Consider the following 20913-nt stretch of genomic DNA (forward strand, 5'->3'; position numbering starts at 1 on the left):
CGTTCCCACCCTCCTATCAAGTTCCAGACTGGGGGAGGATGTGGAATTGGTGCCTTTCAACTTGGGCCAGAGTCAAAACATTCTTCCTGTTCTGCTTGAGGACTCCCTCCTCTGACCTGACCTGACCCTACATAACCACTAGGTTTCTCTTTTTCTTCTCATCACGGCCTTTTCTGCCTTTACAGGGTCAGCATCAAAACAACCTCAGCCACAAGTCTCTTTTTGTAAAGGGCCAGAGAGTCCACACTTCAGGCTCTGGGCTATTTGTTCCTCTCCTTTTCCTGTCCATCCTCTTCATTTCCTTTTTGAAAACAACCCTTAAAAACATGCAGATTATTCTTAGCGCCAGAGCCATTCAGAAGCAGCCCCACCAGGCACAGTTTGCCAGCCTCGGGCCCAGCACAGCATCCTGGCTGCACAGCTGACTCACCTGCAGAGCTTTAAAGAACTCCAGGGGCAACATGACATCTTTTTTGGCCTTCCCTCCACCAGCATAGGAGTATGCATCCCCTGCCTGTTGCTGTGACAGCACACTGGGCCCTTGTCTTGGCTTTGAGAAGGGAAGAAAGTTCCTCAAACTCCAGGGAAACACTGCCTTTCTGGGTGGGGCATCTGAATGAGGCCCTTGAGCAGACCTGAGCCTGCCTGGCCTGGGGGCCTTGTGTGGCTCCCAGGCCCCAGTGACTATTACACAGCATCCCTGCACAGTGACTGTTAACACAGTATCCCTGTACATAGACCTGGCTGATATAGCGTGCCAACCCTCTCTCTCTGACTCAGGGGTGGGCCCCGGATTGGAAGGTTTTAAAAGCCTCCTCAGGTGGCATGGCACACACCAAATAGGAATCCAGGCAACCAGGATCCATAGCTCTGTCCCACAGCAAAGCCTCACAGCCTCCTTTATGTCTCCTCCACTGTCCCCCTCAGGAGCAGGGACCTGGCCTTCCCTGCTGATGGGCCTCTGGTACTGCACACAGGTCCTGCACAGAGATGACCATACATTTTCTGTAGAAAGCCTCCAGACACCACCCTTTGCAGCTCAGTGAAGGGAAATATTGTGGGGTAACCAGCTATCCTTCTGTGCCTGGATGGTCCTGGTTTTAGCACTTAAGTCCTGTGTCCTGGGAACCCTGCAGCACCAGGTGCAATGGGACGCTGGTCACCCTGTATAGACTTAGGGCCCAGGTCTAGGCATGGCCTGTGACACATCCTGGAGTGTGAGAAAAGGGCTGTTGCTGGTGTCTGAGGTGCTGGTTCTTCTCGCTGCACACAGCGGGCCAGGAAGCTCTCAAGTCCCCAGACCCAGGCCACACCCCAGACCAGCCACCTCAATGCTGTGGGGCCAGGGCTATGCTGGGGGCATGTTCAGACCTCTGGGTGACAGTGACTGGAACATACTTCACCAGATTCTGGGAGGGATGCTTGGTTTCTCTGGTGGGTTCACGACACAAGGGACCACACCCCGCCTGGTCTGGTTGTCACTGGGGACAGACCACTGAGCGGCTGACAGTCAGGGGGGACATAGGCTCATGGGGATGCTAATCAAGTCCAGACTTCCTAGAAAGGAGGTGTGGCTGCAGGCAGTCTTGGCGTCACCCACCCTTTCATCTACCTGTGGCCTCCCAGCACCTCCAGGGTCCAGCAGAGTACACAGCACAGGGAGAATTTCAGAGCAGAGCAATGGCCAGAATACATGAGGCCGGGAGCCCTGGGAGCCCTATCTGATGTCTTGGGGCCGGTGATCCATTCCATGATTCTCTGAGCAGCAGGGAGAACCACCACAGCCAACAACATGCCCACTGAGAAAAGGCAATCTGGTGCTCTCATTTTACCCTCTCAACACCTGCACCATTGCTCCATTTAATACACGAGAAAACTGAGGCTCTGGGAGAAGAGAGCTTTTCTTGAACCTGGCTCTCTCTAGTGGCAGCTCTCTAGGCTCAGAGAGGTTCAGCAACTCTCCTAGGTGCACAGCTAGTGAGCAGGGGAGCCTGGTCCTCCCCCTGAAATGCCACCCTAGACTGCATGACACCAGGTCCCAGGCTGAAAGAGAAAGGGGAGGAGAGAGGTGAACAGCCTTTATAGAGCACCAGCCGCTCTCAGCAGGGACTGCCTGGCATTTTCCCTCTTCATCTCCTTGGGCCTGAGGTCAGCCCCATACATTTACAGAAGGGAAAGCTGAGGGGTTACGTGATGTCCATGTCCTAGACTCACGTCCACGCCAGTTCCGATGGGAGCCGGGGTGCAGGGAGGGCTGTCAGAGGAGCACAGCACTGAGATATTACTTATGCCCTCTGGGCCTCAGTTTCCTCACATGTGACTGAAAATAATTCAATCTCACTGGCTCTCCTGATGGTGGGATGTGCCATGAAGCCCAGACAAGGGAGGTGAGATCAGTATAGAGGAGGAGGTGAGGATGGAACAGGGCTGCCAGGGGGTGTGGAAGCGAGCCCCAGACCACACACACTCCGGACATCACTCCACGGACAGCCATGCACCTTGTACTCTGCTGGGACCCCACAGCTTCAGGCTTAATGGTGCTCACCACATTCCGTCTCAAAAGCAGGGAAACAGCTACCGTATTTTAGAGCCATTTCTATAGAAACCACAGCCCCCACACTTCCTTTCCACTTTAAAAAGGAACACAAAAGGGAGAGAAAAGAGTCCGTGATGTTGGCAAGCCCCAACTCAGCTACTGAGGTGCTCCCTTGTCCATGTATCTCACCTCTTCAGAGCATATCACCCACACTGGTGTGTGTGTGTGTGTGTGTGTGTGTGTGTGTGTGTGTGTGTGTTTGCATTTGGTTCATTTTCCTCCACAGGTTTAGAATCAAGTCAATTATACAAAGAGCAGAGCAGTCATCTCACATTGGGTGGCCCCTTCTGATCTGAGTTACTTCCACACAAGGTAGCATGTCACCATCGGAGCCTGTCTTGCAGACACACTCAGCTGGAGCTGCTGACCCAAGGCCACACATGCCAGCCTGCCTGGAAGCAGGGACACAGGTCCAGCCGCCCCTTGTCCATCCAGTTGGCTGCTCTTCCAGGACACACAGGCTTGATGCTACAAACTTTCTACACAACACTGTGCCATGTTCAACCAGGGTTTAATTGCTGTTTGACAACAGCTACTCTTGTTCTCCAGAAGAAAATTCTCTGGGACCCATGACCTAAAGTCATAAAACCTCTGCTCTTGCAGCCCAAGAAGCCCTGGGTGTGCAGGTGAGGGGTGCATACATGTGGGCAGAACTGGCCTGGGTTCTTGATGACCAGCCTTTGTTCTACTCACAGGAGCTAAGAGTTCATCTTGTCAGTAAAGACAGTCTATGCCACAACCTGGATGGCATATTGAGTCTGGAGGGGCCTGAGGGGTCTGGGACCTGACTGGACGCCTGCTGGGGCCAGCACTGCTCTAGTTCCCTGGGCACCAAGGAGTCCAGGTGCTCCTGCTCTGCCATCCTGGAGCCCATCCCCTTATGCCAGCCTGGCACGTGGAGGCCTCTTTGTGGATGGAGACATATCCGCAATGATGCTGGATTTCTCCAGGTGCGTGATCACAAAGCTCAAGTCTGCTCCCCAAGCACAGAACTCTGGGACTGGGTCCGCCTCCTAGAGTGTGCCTGGCATGGTGGGGAGGAGGTGCCATGTGGTGCTGTGTCCATCTGCAGGATCTGTGCCTAGCACACTACAGCAGCCTGAGTGGTCCTCAGGTGGACCAGGGATGGCTGTCCTGGTGTGATCCACGAGGCCAGCAAAGCCATACCGAGCCTGGAAGGCAGCAGGGTAGGTGGCAGAGTGGGGGTTGGTCTCTGGGTGCAGCTGACCGAGGACAGCAGGCTGGTTGGTGCCTGCAAGTCACAGTATGTGGTGGCTCACCCTTAACCCATAGCTGCCCAGTGTCTCAACAGTTAATTTGGGATGGGAGATAGGTGGAAACTGCTTTACTTGACCTCTCACCCTTTCCAATGATCTTTATGAAAGTCTAGAGCCTGCCCATGACTTTTACTTCAAGTGTAACTGTTGGAAAATGAGACCCAGGGTCCCAGCCCTCTCTATCAATAAGTGAATTCGGCACTTAAGTCCTTGTGGAACAATGTCAAGCACAAATTTAAAAAAATCTGTTCCCTTCCTGCCCTGGGACCTGTCTATAGTAGACTGCAGAGCCCGGGAACTTTCCTTCTGCTCCTGTTAACTGACAAGCTGTGAACAGGAGGGCTGAGAGCAGGTAAGGATAAGGGAAAGGCAGAGAGAACACCAAACCCTGCACTCAGGCATGCAGAGCCCATGTTGTGGGGCAGGAGGAAAGTGCCAGAGAGCTCTGCTGACATCCATTCAGAACCTCCAGGGAACACTGGGGAAGCCTGAGCCTTGGACTTATTGCCCATGAATTACAGGACATAGAGACCAGGATGTATGTAGAGACTAGTATGTAGGGTATGAGACAAGCACTGGCCTGATGGATTGAGAGTAAGTCCCTCCCCTTGCTTTTATCTTACTAGTGTAATGAGACCAGGGACAAATCTAGAAATAGAAGGTATCTGTAAAAGTAAGAAGAATGTAACCAAATAATATAGTTAATTCTGATTCTGAGGTCTGTTGAAAGGGAACAAGGTTAGCAAATGTTAAAGATGCCAAAAAGATACTAGCACTGAAAACAAACTAAAACCAGACCTACTGCAAGACACAATCAGATGGCACTGAATGCACACTGACAAAGGATAACTTTGAGTAATGCGCCAATGTTAATCAAAGGCCATGTCACGGGCCAATGAGAAGCACCTCACACACCTTCTAGATCATCTTCCGGACACTGAGTACCATTCATATGTTTACCAAAGCTTAGGAGGTCCCTGAGGCCAGGCGGGGAGAAGGAAGCCATGATGACCCCAAAGGGCACTGCTGCCACTGTCTTCCTCATGCTGGTTTGGGGATGGGATACGGAGCATACAGCTGACGATGAAGTCATCAGACCTCAGGGCTAGACACCTGGCACCTCCCTGTCCACGCACCGAGGACATTACCTGGGCAGGAGCACTGCAGGACAGATGAGCCAGGTCACCAATCCTGGCTGCAGCCCGGGGATCGCTGGAGCTGATCAAGACCGGAGCACTAATTTCCATGGAGTGCCTGTGGCTGGTGGCCTGGGAGGACTTGTGTGTCACACTGAGCGCAGTGAAGGAGTGGCGCTTCTTGGCATTCTTCTTGCTGTCCACACGCCGCTGAAAGGCACTGACTGCCCCAGTGCTGCTTAACGTGGGTCCTGGGGCCACACTGGCTGCCGCGCCAGGGTCAGAGGGCAAGGAGGCATGGCAGCCAGATGCAGCAGCTGGGCACGGCTTGTCCATCTCAATGAGCTGCTTGGCTGAGTCATTGAGCTAGGGGAGAAAGACAGAGGAAGGCTTCATTAAATAGAAGTCACACACTCGGTCCTGCTCTCCATGCTCTCAGCCTGTGTCCCTAGTTCAACCCGACAACATATTCACAATCACATAGATCTTTCCAACAGGGCATCCCTGTGAATGGTGCCAGAAACAAACTGAGGCCGCAGGTTACATCTACAGATTTTATTGAGAAGGTTTCTGGAGCAGCTGTTTTTGTCTGCCCCTATGTAGCCCCAACCCTCTCCCAGGCTGCCCATTTCTGGGGCATGAGGTGCAGATTTGCAGAGGGCATGGGACAGAGGGAGAAGAAGAAGGAACACAGCCATGCACCCCACACTCCCTACGGCAACAGGTTCCAGTCTGCCTTGCACAGTTCTGGCCAGGCTGGCAGGAAAATGCAAGGTGTATGACCAGAATGCACTTCTTAACTGCTGGTGACTGTGCATGGATGCTCTTTGCAGTACCTCCACCGCAGTACCTCTTTGCAGCCTCCACTCAGGCTGTCAAGACCCAGAGCTGATGTGACTCCCAGTGCATGAGGAGGCAATACTGTATTGTTTTCAGCAATTCCGTAAGGTACTGCTCCTTCCCTTATCTCCTGACCCGTTCCATAAAATAGAAGGGGCTTTTACAGGGAAGAGTTTGCCTTTGACAAAGTTGGATCCTGGGTGGTGCTCATCAGGAAAGGTGGGACGGGCTGGAGTCCATGAGCAGCTGGTGGTAACTGGGAGTCAGCACTCCATGCCAGCTGACACAGGGCTGTGCTATGGCACCTGAGCCCAGAGGGACCCTGTGCTCATGGTGGCCTGAGGATCTCAGGTCAGTTACCCTCTATGAGCCAACTTGACCCCTGACTCCACACTTGGAGCAAGTTTTTCATTCCAGGTGTACAATGGAGCTCTTCCTTCTTGGTCTGCACTTGGCTCAAACTAAAGTTGTACTAATGGGGCAGCATGCACTGATGGAAAGAATGAAGGATGGGGAGCAGGTTACTGTGTATACAGAGTGGCCAGGAAGAAGGTATGACATGAGAATCAGCTTGGGAGCATCTCCACAAGGTGGGTTAAATAAGTATCATTATGCTAGGTAATGCCTGTAAAATCCCATTCCTTTTTCCTCATCTTTTCATAAAGATGTGGCAATTTCTTATGTGGCATAAGAAATTGAGCCAATGCCAACTAGTCCTCTGGGGAACCTACGGTCAGGAAGTGCACAGTAAGTCATAAAGGAACACAAGCCTTTGCTTTTTGCTTGCTCCTTAGCAAACAGAAACAGCTACAGGTGTCATGGGCTTGGGCAGGCCTGACACACGGCTTCTGCTAGCACGATGCAGCTCTGCTGGTGCTGGGGAGCAGCAGCCACAGAGACACCTACACCAGTGGGCATGGGTGCCCTAGTCCAGCTTCTTGACCATAAGGCAGCAGCACACGGCTGGATCCTGGCTGCGGCTGAGAGCAGAGAGGACAGAGCTCCTGCTGGCTTTCCAAGGCCAGCTGGGGCTTCATCCCTGCCTGCTCAGTCCTTCTTTCTCTCCACATATCATATTCCAAATTTCCAGCCTATAGACATTAGCTCTATGTAATTCCTAGGGGCAAAGGCCCTGAGGACGGTCACTGCCAAGCTCCAGTCTGCTTTCTGAATGTGTTCCAAGCACACCTCTCTGGCCTGACATAGAACGGGTGGAAATAGCCAGGAGCCTGCTGTGTTCTTGCAGGTGGACAGTGATGTCCCCAGCCCATCCATTTCTTCTTAATGGTCTCAAAGGTGAAAAGGTCCCACCACTCTGAAGAAGTTTTCATAAAATTTACTTCAAGATTTGGGCCTCGGCCAGGGTTTTTTCTGTGTGACCACTGAGGCAAGCACAGGCGTGCCTGTCCCTGAGAGATGGGCAAGGAGAGGTCTCCAGTGGCTCATGAGATGTGGGCAGGGGTTGAGGGAAGGATGCTTTCATGGGCAAGCTATCCCCGGGCAGGCCAGTGCTGACTGGTGGCATAGTGCCCTGGATGTGCTCCTGCACGTTGCCCTTGTTACTGCAATAAAACTAGAAAAGAGAATTAGAAAAGGAGAAAGGAGGATGAGAAAGAAAAATGTGCAGTGTCAGACCATCCAGAAGGCTGAGTGGGACCCACCACCCCCTGGGATTTGAGATGCCGACAGCAGGGTGTCCCCACAGTTCTGCCACAATGCAGTGGGGGTGGGCTTCAGATGTCAGCCATGCACAGGAGGTACAGATAACATTCCCACAACAGACAGAATGTCAGGGGTCAGTGGGGCTGAGCTGACCAAAAAGCCTTAGGGTCTTGGAGCCCAGAGTTTCAGGGTGTCCAGGCAGAGCAAACCACCCCATGCTAGGCCCAGTAGGTCTCACATGAGTGCCATGGGGACAGAGGTCGCCCTAGAGTCGATATCCTAGTTAGGGCCTGGGACAGGACTTGGCTTGGTCAGGACTGTCCACCAAGTCTTTCACTAGGGATGTACTATGACATAGGGTGTCCAAGAGAGGGGCCACAAAGGCAGAGATAAGGAACACTGAAAGAGGAAGGGGTACACCAAAGACGAATCTCCCTTCTCCACATTTTGGTCCAGCTCTGCTGCCCCGAGGGAGGGAGCTCCCAGAGTGTAAATAGCACCCCATGTGCCCCCCTGCCTCATGCACTGGCAGGGCACAGCCTCCCCTGCACCGGGGCCACTTCCCAGGCTGAATGGACTTCAGAGGGAGAGAGTCTCCTGCCTGAGAGGTCAGGGGAGGAGGCAGAACACAGGGCCCTCTTGGAACATGAACACAGCTGCAAAACAGGTGGGGGACAGAGAAGGTTGAAGTGAAGCCAAAGTAAAGAACCTGGAGTGCGCAGAGTTCAGTGCTGATGGTAAGGCGCAATCTGAGGTGCCAGTTTAGGGAAGAGGTGAGTCAGCAGAGGCCACTGGGGGCAGCCCACAGGGAAGAATAGAACTGAGCAGGGTCTTGGTGGCTGCAGAGGGCTCAGATAGGAGTGGGGGTAGGGGAGGGGCTGGGAAGAGCACATCCAGGAAATCCACAAAGGTGGGAGGTCCTCAAAGGCAGGGGGAGGCAAACTGGAACCAGCTGTGGATCTGCATGTCCCCGGTGCAGGAGCCACACGCATGTCATAGGCTGAGCCTGGAATGTGGGCTGGATCAAGGGGAGGGAGGGCCATGTCAGAAAGACAGGCCATGCCTGTTCCCACCTGCCATGAAGACTGACTTCAGGCCTGGGTTAGGAAACCCCCAGCCCTGGGATGGCGGAGGAAATCACTAGGCTCTCCCTCAGCACACACTACTAGGGTTTGCAGCTGGTAGCATCTTGATGAGTTAAAAAAAAAAAAAAGCCCCACTGAATTTAAACAGTCAGAGCAGGGGATGCTTCATGTCCACAATGCCGAGTAGATCACACAAGCAGCAGCGGTGGATGTCCGGCTGCCTACAGACAGCCCAGGAGCAGGGCCGCAGGCCTGTCAGCATTTCCATTACGAATACCTGCCTTTCAGAGGGAGGTTTTAAAAAACTCACTGTAGGCCCCAAAATGTGTGATCTAAATCCAGGATTATTTCCTTTGAAATGTCTCATCCAACCAGGCTCAGCTGTTTTTGCTCTATTTTATGACTTTATTCATTTGCTTCCTCAACAGTGTTAGCTCACAGAACAAACCAGTGGCTGCTGCCTTCCATGGCCCTCCATGGGGTTGGCCTCCTGGAGTCCAGCGTTCTGCACCCATGCTGAAGGGCCAAGAGGAACACAGAGAAACAGGAAGTACCAGAGACAATGACTTTCATTTACCAGCATCAGAGCACAGCCTCAACCCTTTCTGCCATGTGTCTCCATGTAGCATGTTATTATGCAGACATAATGGCACCAATAATGCCCAAGGCTGGGCTAAAATAACTCTGTTCTTCCCCAGAGCAGCTGATCTGGAGTGTCTCACTTAGCTGCCCCATGACTCTGCTGAGTATTAGAAACTCCAGGATATCTGGGCACTGACAGAGCAGGTGGGTGCACGTCCTAAACACACAGAGCCATGATGTGAGGTGATGTCACAGCCAGCAGCACCGCAGGGGCTGGCCCTGGCAGTACCCTGCTCACCAGCAGCTGTATGGCTCATCCCAATGCTGGTCGGTCCTCAAGATGTCTGCCTAACAGGCTGCTCACAGCCAACCATGCTGCCCTCCTTCTTGATGGAGACTAGGGTGTGGGGGTAGCATGCCTCTCTCACTCATGCCCACCGTAGGCACTGAAAGGGAGGGCCGATAAATGTCCATCAAAGATAGGGGTTCTTAGTAAGCTGAAGGAGCAGGGAGGGCTACTTCCAAGTGGTGAGTTCTCCACACGTCACCAGCAGCCTTAGGGTCCCTGACATCTCTGCAGTAGGCAAGGGATGTACCAATGAAAGACCCTCCTGATGAAGAGAGACAGTTCAGATTTATCTTCTTTACTGAATCTTTGCTTTTGTGACAAGTGGCTTCTTTTTGTATCCATATATACATAGGATTAACCAGTACTTGGCCACCCTCAACTGGACAGCCTGGCTTACAAGGCTTAGTGCAGTGGCCAGCAGACTGTGCACTGGCAGAGGCCACACTGATTGCTGCAGCTGGGTGACCTGGTCCAGGAGGCAAAGCTCAGTGTTGGGGGGAGCTGCCATCATCTTCCCAATAAGCTCCAATTAGTCATGTCACGAGGTGCTCAGGTGCTAGTGCCACCAATGCCACCAATGCCATCCCAGTCCACATGGGGCCATTATCGCAGGACACCCTCACCTGCCAGCATCTGCCCAGGACAGCAGCTCCTGCATCAAACCCCTTACGTACAGCCACGATTTCCCATTTCCTCAGACTCCCAAGCGGGGGCAGTGTCTGCTGGCCTGCCTGTACCCTCCACACTGCAAGAAATCGATGGCTCTGCCCTCCCCTGAGCAGGTGCTGCGGCCTGCCTTGTCGACCTATAGGATCCTGCCTGGTTACTGGGGGTCCTAGGGGAGGGCCAAAGAGGGGGTGAACACTGAAGTCAGCCCCCTCGCTCCCCCGCACAATCAGAATGCTAGAACACTCTGTGAGTAGCTGTGAAGGGTGGTGTGTGTGGACAATGAGTGCTTCCTGGGATTGTGCCCGAAGATTGCTCCCTGCTCCCTTCCGAGCCCCCCACTCCAAGATGCTCATCTGGAAATGAAAGAGCTCTGCTTCTCCATCTGCATGTGGCTGGTCACCTCATCTATTTCTCCAACCTACAGAGATAGGAATACACAGGCATAGACTGCACTGTTTTCATCCACACCCCCCCCCAAAATCGGTGATTAGCCAATGTACCCAATAATTCCCATTTTGACTGGTTTGGGATGGGAATAGAAGATATTTCCAAATTCCATACAAAATGGAAACAAAGTAGTGGCACCAACACGTGTAAGCCTTGATGGGTCTGCTCACGTATCATGAGGACAGTCACTGGCACCTGGAAAAGAGGGCACCCATGGCAGGCCTGCCCCTTCCTGCTCTGCGGGAGGCCCTCTACAGGAGCCAGCCCAAATCCAAATGCTTAACCACCACACACATTTCCTCTTCATGGAGTCCAGTCTTGAGGGTGGGACATACCAGTCAGCCAGAGCCGCACCCCCATCACAGACTGTACATCCTCCTGTGGCTTAGGACCCTCTTCCCAGGATGCTTCCTCACCAACTTTGTCAGCTCAGATGTGGTCTTCCTCCATACCACTCTTCCCTCCAGCCACAGAAACACCTGCAAATGTAAGAACTGAAGGGTCTCTTCTTTCCATTGTTCAAAAAATTCCATAGGAAGGCCTCTTAGAGTCAGTGGTGGAATTCTAGCTGCATGTGAATTTGGGGACCAGGTTAAGTAAAGAAGGCTCTCACCGGCAGGCTTACATGAGCCCTGAGAGCCCTTTGGTGAGTCCAAGACTAGCAATGGACTTTGGCACTTGGTCCAGGAAAGTGCCAGAGATGGGGGCCTGGGCAGAGCATGGTTACCCAGAAATCACCAGTTCTAATCAAGAGGACTTTATACTGAAGTATACTGTGGGAAGCATTTTTTTTAAAGAGAGAATAGGATTGGAAAACCAGACATACAAGCTGATATCAGATGTAACATGAAAGGAAGGACAATGGGTGAAGGATTCCTTGCTCAAGCAAAAGAACAGAGAAACCCCTCCATCCTAACCCAGAGGTAGGAAGTACGGCCTCAACACATCGACAGCATGGAGCAAGGGGCTTGTGATGAAGACCTGAGGGAGGGAAATGTCTTCCCTCTCTCAGAAATCCAGGAAACCAAAGAGGTGATCATGCTGGAAGGCAGCCGTCACAATTTAAAACAAAGGCCACCAATCAATGCATGCACACAACAGATAGTTTCTGAGCACCTGCCTGTCCTGAGCTCCTAGGTGCCGGGATGCTGTAGGGAACAAGAGAGGCTGCTCTGATAAAGCTTATACTTCAGTGTGGGGTGAATAACCGGGGCGGGGGGTGCTTTTTAAAGACGCGCATTTTGGTTCGATAGATCTGGGATGGCACCCAAGTTTCTGCATGTCTACAAACTCCCAGGAGATATCGCTGTTGCTCCCACCAGACCCTCTTTGACTAGAACACAGACTGCTTTGCAACCTTGGCTTCACAATGAAGCACTCTCCCCACAAAAGAGCCACATGGCCAGAAACAGCAGCTTTTGCTTGGCATTTGCCTTTAATGCACTGCTCCCACCCCTGGTGGGCTCAGTAGACCATAGGTCACCATGCCTGGTAGTTGGCCTATTATTCCTGAGAGCTTCACAAACTCAGGAGTGGATGAAGAATGGCCTTTACCCACCCGAAACTTCTGTTAGGAAAAATCTCAGGAGCCTCCTGCTTCACTGAGGTGGGCAGGCAGAGATGGCCGGCTGCATTTTGATCTGTGCTTATTTGTAAAACACTCCATTCTTTACGAGGCTAAATCATCAGTAGGGGCAGGTGAGAACAGAATGGTTTCTTTTCAGCTCTGGCACACCTCACCCTCCTCCCCAAAGGCTGTGTCTGGAATACAGGTCGGGCCTTTGATGAGAAAGGCTGCCAAAATGAGGGCTCTGGACCACTGACTGAGCAGGTCAAAGCAAGAGGCCTGGTGATGACCACCAGCCAAGCACATCCAAGACCCACCTTCATCTCCACAAGGCTCGTCTCACCCTTGTATCCACCATCCAAGGTCGACACGGCCATTTTACAGATGAGAAAACTAAGGCTCCAAATAAAAGTTTAAGTGTCTTGTTCTGAATCACACAGTTAACAAGCAGCAGGATCACAATTGCTCACACCCTTTCTCACACAGCTCACTGGATCTACCATCGTTCACTTTTCACCACAGAGTGTGGGGATGCTTTTCTGGTATGGATACATCCTTGCATTAAAAAATTGTTATAGTTATTGAGGTGTATCTACGCATTTGGCCATTAGAGGAGGTTGGGTTCATTTTAGAGATTCAAATGGTTCTTTAAAAACCAGAACTTTTTGGGAGCATGGAAATTAGGTCGGGCAAATTCTCACACTAGGAGGACCCCAGCTGCAGTCATCAAAGGTGGGAGGCTATTTCTGTTCCCTTCCTATTTATTTCAAATGGGCAGTGACTTCACAGGCCTGTTAACAATGCCGAACTTTTTTACCAGGAACATTGAACTCTAGACATCTGTAATACCATGTGCCAACACTCTGGACAGACATTCTCCCATATGCTGAACAATATCTGTTGTGCACCTGCTACAGGAGAGGCTTATTTACCCTGAAGGGGGTCCCCATCCTCAGAATTAAACATTTTATGAGGGAGTAAGTGCTGTGGTGATGTGCTGGAAGCCATTATCCCTGGCCACTGGCACTCCTGTGTGTGACCCACACGCATAGGGCAGCTGCCTCTTTTCTATCCTCTTCTCTCATGTTCCCTTCTCAAGATGGCTGAGGTGGACAGGTGAGGCTGTAGTTGCCAAAGTCAGCTGGTGAACTGAAGCCATTATTCAGACAACTGAGGTTTAAAACAAGAAATATGCAGCAACTAAGACAAAGGTGTAGACAATGGCCTCATCTTGCATATAAAAACTGAGCACAGGCAAGGATTTTGAAAGACATGATCCTAAGAATTAATGTGAAGGGTGGGGAATGGTGTTAATTTCAACATCCCATTATCATGGACTGGACAAAAGCCAGGGCACTTCCTGTGAGTGGTGGACTACACCATTCTGCCAGTCCCTGGGAAAGCTTGTAGAGCAGGGGCTGTTTCATATGCCTCCATGGGCTAGCAGCTCAGGGTAGGGGCAGCTGAGCTAACTGAGGACTGTTTTGGCAAATCTGCCCCACCCTCTCGCAGACCATAGTGACATTCACTTTGTCTGTGGCTGCTATGCTGCCCTGACAGCACCTTCCTGAGGTCAGAGGGGCCCCTGGTCCTCTACAGACACCTGCAACATGGCAGTAAGCCCAGGCAATAACCTCACTGCCACTACCATGCCCATGTACACCTCCCAAGTTGCCCCGAGATAGAAAATCAGTGTGTCCCTACTTGGTAAGCGGGTCCCTCCACTGCACAGAAACTACACACCCCACTCCTTCCCCCTCAGCCTCTGCCCCAAGTTGTCATCCCTTCCTTCTTGGGCACTCACCCCAATTACCACAGGGAATGAGGCTTCCCATTCTTTGAATTCAGCCTCTTAATAGTGGGTTATGTTCCCTGCCTGTGCCAGCAATTACACTCTTGATTTGGGAGCAAAGCCCCCACAAAAAGGAAGATTCCAAGAAGAGTCTGATAAATTAAAGTAAGAAAACGAAACTTCACTCAGTCGTTAAGAATGTGCAAAACTCAGAAAAAAACTCATAAGCAGCTAACAGTTATGAAAGCACCTTAGTAGTATATGTCCTGTAAGCAAAAGGACCATTTATTGGAAGTTTTGTGATCAGTGTAGGGACTCTGTCATAATTCTTCCTGAAGATAAAACTTAAAAGGAAAAAAAAAAATGGTTGTTTTCAAACTGAGGAGAGGAACACAAAGGCACCATTTATTCTCTGTTTTCTGCAAGAAGCCCCCATGGGGACGTCTCTCTGCTGGGTTGGTGGCAAGACCTCTAACTGTCCCAGCAGGGGCACATATGGCCTCCTGCAGAGATGCTCCAGTTCCAGGAGAGCGCCCTGCCTGGGGTGTGCTTGCACATGCGTTTCTGACCATTTTAGACCAGCACCGGAGTAAATAATCTCACAGAAGTCACAGATCTGAGGCAGCTAAGAAAGGAGGAGGAGGGAACCATAAAGAGATGGGGCTGGCCCAGAATTCAGAAGGCAGGTGGCAGCTTCACTAATGGGTCCCAGGGCCAGACCAGCACAGTGACCCAGTCAAGGGCCCTGTAACCTTTATCCCCGGCAGTAAAGAATTTCTGGGCACACAGCTCCAGTAAATTACATCTATTTTCTAGTCTACCACTATATTATATACACCATAAAACATACACATAATCGAAACTGAAACTTATAACTCAAAAAATTTAAATAATAAATTTGAAAAAAGTTCTAATATTTCCTTTCCTTACAGAGCTTCATGTGCCCTACTTTGAAGGTCTCTCGCTAAGAGTAGTGGTTTTTAAACTATCAATTTAGTGGGCCCTGATCAGTATTTTTTAAAAGATGAATCAGATTAAAACAGAAAATACCAGAATGCATCACATGCACTAAGGGTAAAAGTAGTTCCAGGACACATTGGTTTAGTTTCAACATACACACCACTGTATACTCCAGGTCAGGATGTAAAATGCATTTCTCATTGTGAGTCACAATCTAAAAACATTGAAAGCCACTGGCATCAAGGGGAACAGAGAACTATCTCCCCATCAAGAAATAAAAGTCCTCCTTCCCCCATCTGCACAGGTTGAAGGTGTGGTGTGGCACCCAGGACTGCCACATGGTGCTCTCTAAGGACATCCAGAGAGCCTTTCTGGGGGCACCCCAGGCACCACAGGCTTCCTGCAGAGGACACAGGTTTAGAAACACCGCTTGCCTCTGAATCCATCCAACCCTTTCTAGTCCCCTCTGGCAACATGCATCCTTGAACACACACACCAGCTGTGCATGGGTTTATGGCCACAAGGGAGGCACTGATGGCCCTATCTGACAGAGCTTGGGTGCCTATGCATCCAAAGTGGGGCCCTGCCCTACATGGAACATCTCTGGGACTGGAAATCAACTCCCAAGGGCAAAGAACAGAATCTATGTGGCCAAGAGATCCAGGATGCTGCAGCAAGCTCCCAGTGTGGCAAGGGACTGAGAAATGGAAGACGGGCCCGGCCATCACTGAATTATTCTGCTGCAGCCTTTACATTCTGACTGCTACTTCCTCAACACTTTAAATTTTTTTTTTAATGTTTATTTATTTTTGAGAGAGAGAGAGAGAGCACGAGCAGGGGAGGGGCAGAGGGAGAGGGAGACACAGAATCCAAAGCAAGATCTAGGCTCTGAGCTGTAAGCACAGAGCCCGAAGCGGGGCTCAAACCCACATACCATGAGATCATGACCTGAGCCGAAGTCAGCCGCTCAACCGACTGAGCCACCTAGGTGCCCCTTCTCACCAATTTTAAACAGGCTTCAACCATTTACAAAGCCTCCAGATAGCATGTATCTCCTCCCCCACCTTCCCTCTCTTTCTGTCTCTGTCCTTGTCTCTCTCTCTCCCTCTCTCTCTCTCTCTCTCTCTCTCTTGATCTCAGGGCAATCTCTGTAACAAGACCATCAAGATCTGAGAGCCGATACAGAGTTTTGAAATTTAGAGACTACTTCTTCCTCTTGTAAACATTCATCTCACTTAACAGATGGTTAATGAGCTTTGTGCCAGGCACGCAATAGGTGCTCAACAAACACCTAGTCAATGAAAGTATACAGCTAACATGAGCATTTGTATGCAATAACATCTACTTATTGAGTATGATCTAAATACTGTGGTCTGCACTTTGACCTATGCCCTTATCAACCCCTCTGGGGAGGTGAAATTCACACCCCACTTTGCACACGCCCACCCAATGGCTAAGAGAAAAGGGAGTGCTGGAGCTAGCACGCCAAACATTCTTGTGAACCCGGGGCCTGAGCTCCCAGTTACAGCCCACTTGGTTCACATCAATCACCCACTGGCTGTCATGTGTGAGCTGTACACAGAAACATGTGGCTGGGGAAGCTTTTTCACGGAAAGACCTTTCCTTAGGGATATATTTCACAGTCACAAAAGGGGTATAAGAATATTTGGAATTTATAAATGCAAACTGAATGAAAGATCAATTAGAGAAAGATTGGTATAAGTGAGGAAGGAACTTAATTTCAATGGTTACAGGCAGCGGCCAAAAGTGACATGAGTATTTGAAGGTAGGGGAGAGGCACAGGCAGGAATACAAACACACGTGTGTGTTTATGTGCTGTGTCAAGCTGTGCTGTGCTGAGCTCAAGTCAGTGCTCATGTCATAGGAATTTCAGGCCAAATGGCAGTGAGAATTGTGACCTGAAGCCTCTGTAGACTCCTGAACAGGGAACAGGTAGCTCTGTGGAGCTGGTACAGAAGTTTTGAGGAAGATCTGGGCAGGGCTGTTGGAGACTCCTGGGTCAGTAGGCAGTGGGGGACATGCCTAGATGGACTGACTGGGGGAGGAGAGACACCCAAGCCACCTGGGTTTGGTGCTACATAAGAAGGGGATCTGATTACTGAGCACACATGTATTAGACGCCTGCTGCATGAGGGGGGTTTTGCTTGGCATCAGTGAAAAAAAACAGATAAAACCCCTGCCTTCATGGAGACCCAGCCAATAAACAAGTAAACACATAGGTATATTTAGTATGTTGGATGGTGAGGAGTATATGGAGAAAGAAATAGGAGAGAAGGCATGGTGGGTGGGGAGGGTGAAGAAAACCTCCGATATAACACCTGAAGGAGGATAGCAATGTTGACACTGAGGGGAAATGTGATGGGCATGGGAACCGCAGGTGCAAAGGCCCTGGGGTGGGAGTGGGGCTGGAGTGTCTGAGGAGGAAGACGGAAGCCAGGATGACTGGAGCAGACTTATGGGTAGAAATGAGGTCAGAGATGACAAGGATCAGTGGGGCAGTCCTGGCTCTCCTCTGAGTGAGATGGGGGAGGTCTAAAGCAGCAGAGAGACATCTGATATGCATGCAACAGGATTCCCTGACTACTGGGCTGACAGCAGACTATAGGGCCAACGGGCTTTGAAGCTATTGCCACAACATCAGTGGAAAATTCTCACAATTTAATGAAAAAAGTAAGATGGAAATACTGATGTAGCATAATCCCAGACTTGTTCACAATATATGTATATTTATACATAGAAAAGAATAAAGGAAATAAAATAATATGCTCACAACATTTCATTTTTTTCCTACACGCATATTTATATTTACTGGTAGGATTATAGGGGATCTTAATTTCCTTGCTTCTATCTTTCTGAATTTCCCTGTTTTGAACAATAGCCTGGTATTATTTTTATAATCACAAAGTGATTAAAAACAAAACAAAAGAGAAGATTAAGCTGGATTATTGATCAACCTATGGTGAGATTTCATGAGTTGTGGCACTATTATATTTTTTCCATTTTGTAAAAAATGGGCAAGGTGCCATAAAAGACTTAGGTGCTTTTTAGTTGAGTGAGATGCAATTATTTCTTAGGAGCAGGACATTTCAGGGAAGGGCTAGCAAAGGTTCCCTCCTCCTTGATGGCTTAGCTTCCAGCCCTATCTGCGTGGTGTCTTGATATGGGAACACAGACCCGGCTGTCACACTACACAGCCTTTAGGGAGCTTCTTCTGGCAGTGTTCCCGTGGGAGGCTGCCAAGAGGGCATCAGAGGCTCAAAAGGTGGAAAGGAATCAAAATGAAAGGAAAATGGAAACCTAGAGAGGTTAAACAGAGGATGGAGCAGAGGCCAGCAAACCAGCCCCATAGGCCAAGTCCAGCTACTGCTTGCTGCTGTATGTAGTTTGGGGACACAGTCACACCAGCTTACCTGTTGTTTCTGACTGCTTCTGCCTTACAAATTAGAGTTGAGAAAAAAATGTGCCAACGCTGCACTGGGATGGTACACTTGCCTGGCCTCTGCTCCTGTCTCCTCCCCGTCTGACTGCTGGGAAGGCAGGTCTGACACAGCATTTAACTTTTTAACAGACATAAAAGTTGAAGGATGAAACCCCATCATCCAGTTCTAGCAACCACCACCATTCTGCTGTTTCTGTTTCTTGTGAGGCCTGCCCCCTCTCCTGATTTTCTGGAGTATTTTAAAGCAAATTGCAGAAACCATGTAATTTCATCTGTGACTGCTCAGTGTGCGTCTCTAGCAGATGGAGATATCCAGTGTCACTGGTCCATCTACAGGGACTAGGTGGAGGTACTCTGTTCTGAAGCTGTAGGCTCTGGGGGTGGGAGCAGCAATTCTAGGCAGGGGTGTTGGCTTTTCAGTCTCCATGCTGGTGGGTGGAGGTCCCAAGGTCTAGCTTGGAGGCCGAGGAACTAGCAGGTTCCCTTACCTCCAGATCTGATGTACGTTCTTACATTTAGCTATAATGAAGTTAACCTTTCAACTTCCATCTCTCAGACACTCATCTTTTTCTCAGCTGGATCCAAGAACAGGAGGCGAACACTTACTATGACAGAAAAACCCAATGATAACACAACAAATTCTCCCCAAAATTTATATATTTAAGAACACGTTAACATATGAACTGTGTTGCCAATTCAGCAGTGAGAAATGCAAACAAGGGCAGAGTTTCAACTAAGCATTCATCCCCCTTCTGAACACAAAAAGGTTTATAGAAGCCTTAATTGGCCCCCTGGGGATTATTCTTCCGTACCTGATGCTGGGCCTGGCTTCTTGATTGGTGAGCATGCACCCAGCTCCCAGCCTGCACAGGACAGGGATCCTGCACAGGGAGTACGCTGGGAAGGCTGGGGTGCCTCCAGTGCAGCTCTGGGATTGGAGCCGCCTGCTCTGCAGGTGACTGATCGGTGCAGTCCCCCAAGGGCCTGTGCTACCCTGCTGCTCCCACATTAAAGTATTGACCTTAGATTCTGTTAACCCTTTTCTGAAAGCTTGAGTGTTCCAGACAATGGATAATCCAGTCCATGGATACCCATTCTCCAAATGACTATCTTCCTTTACTCTGAATGAAAGAGAAGACTATTCCAAATAATTTTTTAAGGCATTGAAGTTGTTTTTCCTTATTCATATGATAGGACTGAAACACAATACGCTAACAGTAACACAATTTTGCAATAAGACCTTGTCTGCTTCCTCTTCCTGCTCTCTACATAGGGGGGTCTAACAATAATGTGAAAGGTAATGTTATTTTCTAACTCCTAGGTCTCACTCTGTGCCAGCCAGTGCTGTATGCACTTTACTTATATTACTGACTTAATCCTCACCAGAGCCCAGTGAGGTAGGCAAGTGTATTATGCCCAGTGAGGGCATTATGCTCAGTGTATTATGCCCAGAATACAGTGTATTATGGTGAGTGTATTATGCCCAGAATACAGATGAGGAAACTAGAGGCCAAGGAGGGGGAAGTTTGGTAGGTGACAGAGTGGGGCTGAGCCCAGTGGATTGGTGCTGTGACTCTGCTTGATGCCAAGGCAGGAAGGGGCAGCAGGGCAGTGAGCAGGGCAGGGGTGAGGCCTGGTGGGTCTGCAGACTGTGGTGAGGAGTCTGGATTGATTCTAAGAGTTACAGGCTCCACAGGAGGCCTATCAGGAGTGAGGCCACCCAACTTACCTTGGGGATGGTTCTGGTCACTGTGTGAGATGACTCTTAGAGACATCACCTTAGAGTGCAGACTGTCTGGGAGAGGGTGAGAGGTAGCATTCCATGTACTAAGGGGCCCAAGAGCCCATGGGGTCTAACCATTGCAACTTAAAACATTTTAGTTGAGAAGGTTCTTTCGACATTCATGTTACACTAACAAAGCTTCCTAGATCAAAGCAGGGATGGGCTTGTGAATGACAAGGACATGGTCAGGGAGAGTCAGTGGACTTGGGGATAAAGGTTGTGTGTAATGAGCAGCAGGAGGGTCTAGGGGAGAGATGGACCCAAACTCAGACTCACCTACTCACAGCAAACAGCAACATCCTCAAAGTGGCCTCCGAGACCCTGTAAAGTCTGCCTCCCACTGCCTGCTCCACCTCACCCTACTTGGACTGGTCTGTCACTCTGGCCACCACTACCCCTCAGTCATGAGCCAGCTTAGGCCACCACCTGGAACCTGAACTGCTCACTCAGAGATCGCTTCCTCACTGGGGCCTTCCAAACATGCTAATTAAAATTACAGACCCCTCTACCTCACTTCGCTCCCCTCCTTTGTCAGCTTTATTTTTCTCCATAGAGAATATACTACCCTCTAGAATTTGTTTTTCTCTACTATTTGTCTTCTCCCGCTACAACGTGGGTTTCAAGACGTTTCTCTTCTGCTGTGCTATCAGCTGCATCTCCAGGGCCTGGCACATGGCAGGTGCTCCATGAATACATGAATGAATGAAG

At 50.1% G+C, this 20913-nt stretch overlaps 1 protein-coding gene across 3 annotated transcripts in view; it reads right to left on the reverse strand.

Annotated features, from left to right (window-relative positions):
* SH3RF3 (SH3 domain containing ring finger 3) overlaps positions 1-20913 on the reverse strand; it is a 371367-nt gene that overhangs the window by 103211 nt on the left and 247243 nt on the right. For all 3 annotated transcript variants that reach the window (XM_042931821.1, XM_042931822.1, XM_042931823.1), the window contains one exon: positions 5022-5375. In XM_042931821.1, coding sequence (XP_042787755.1) covers positions 5022-5375 — 354 coding nt within the window. The remainder of the gene's footprint in view (positions 1-5021; positions 5376-20913) is intronic.

Source organism: Panthera leo, chromosome A3 (genome assembly GCF_018350215.1).
Source record: "Panthera leo isolate Ple1 chromosome A3, P.leo_Ple1_pat1.1, whole genome shotgun sequence".
Taxonomy (NCBI): Eukaryota; Metazoa; Chordata; class Mammalia; order Carnivora; family Felidae; genus Panthera; species Panthera leo.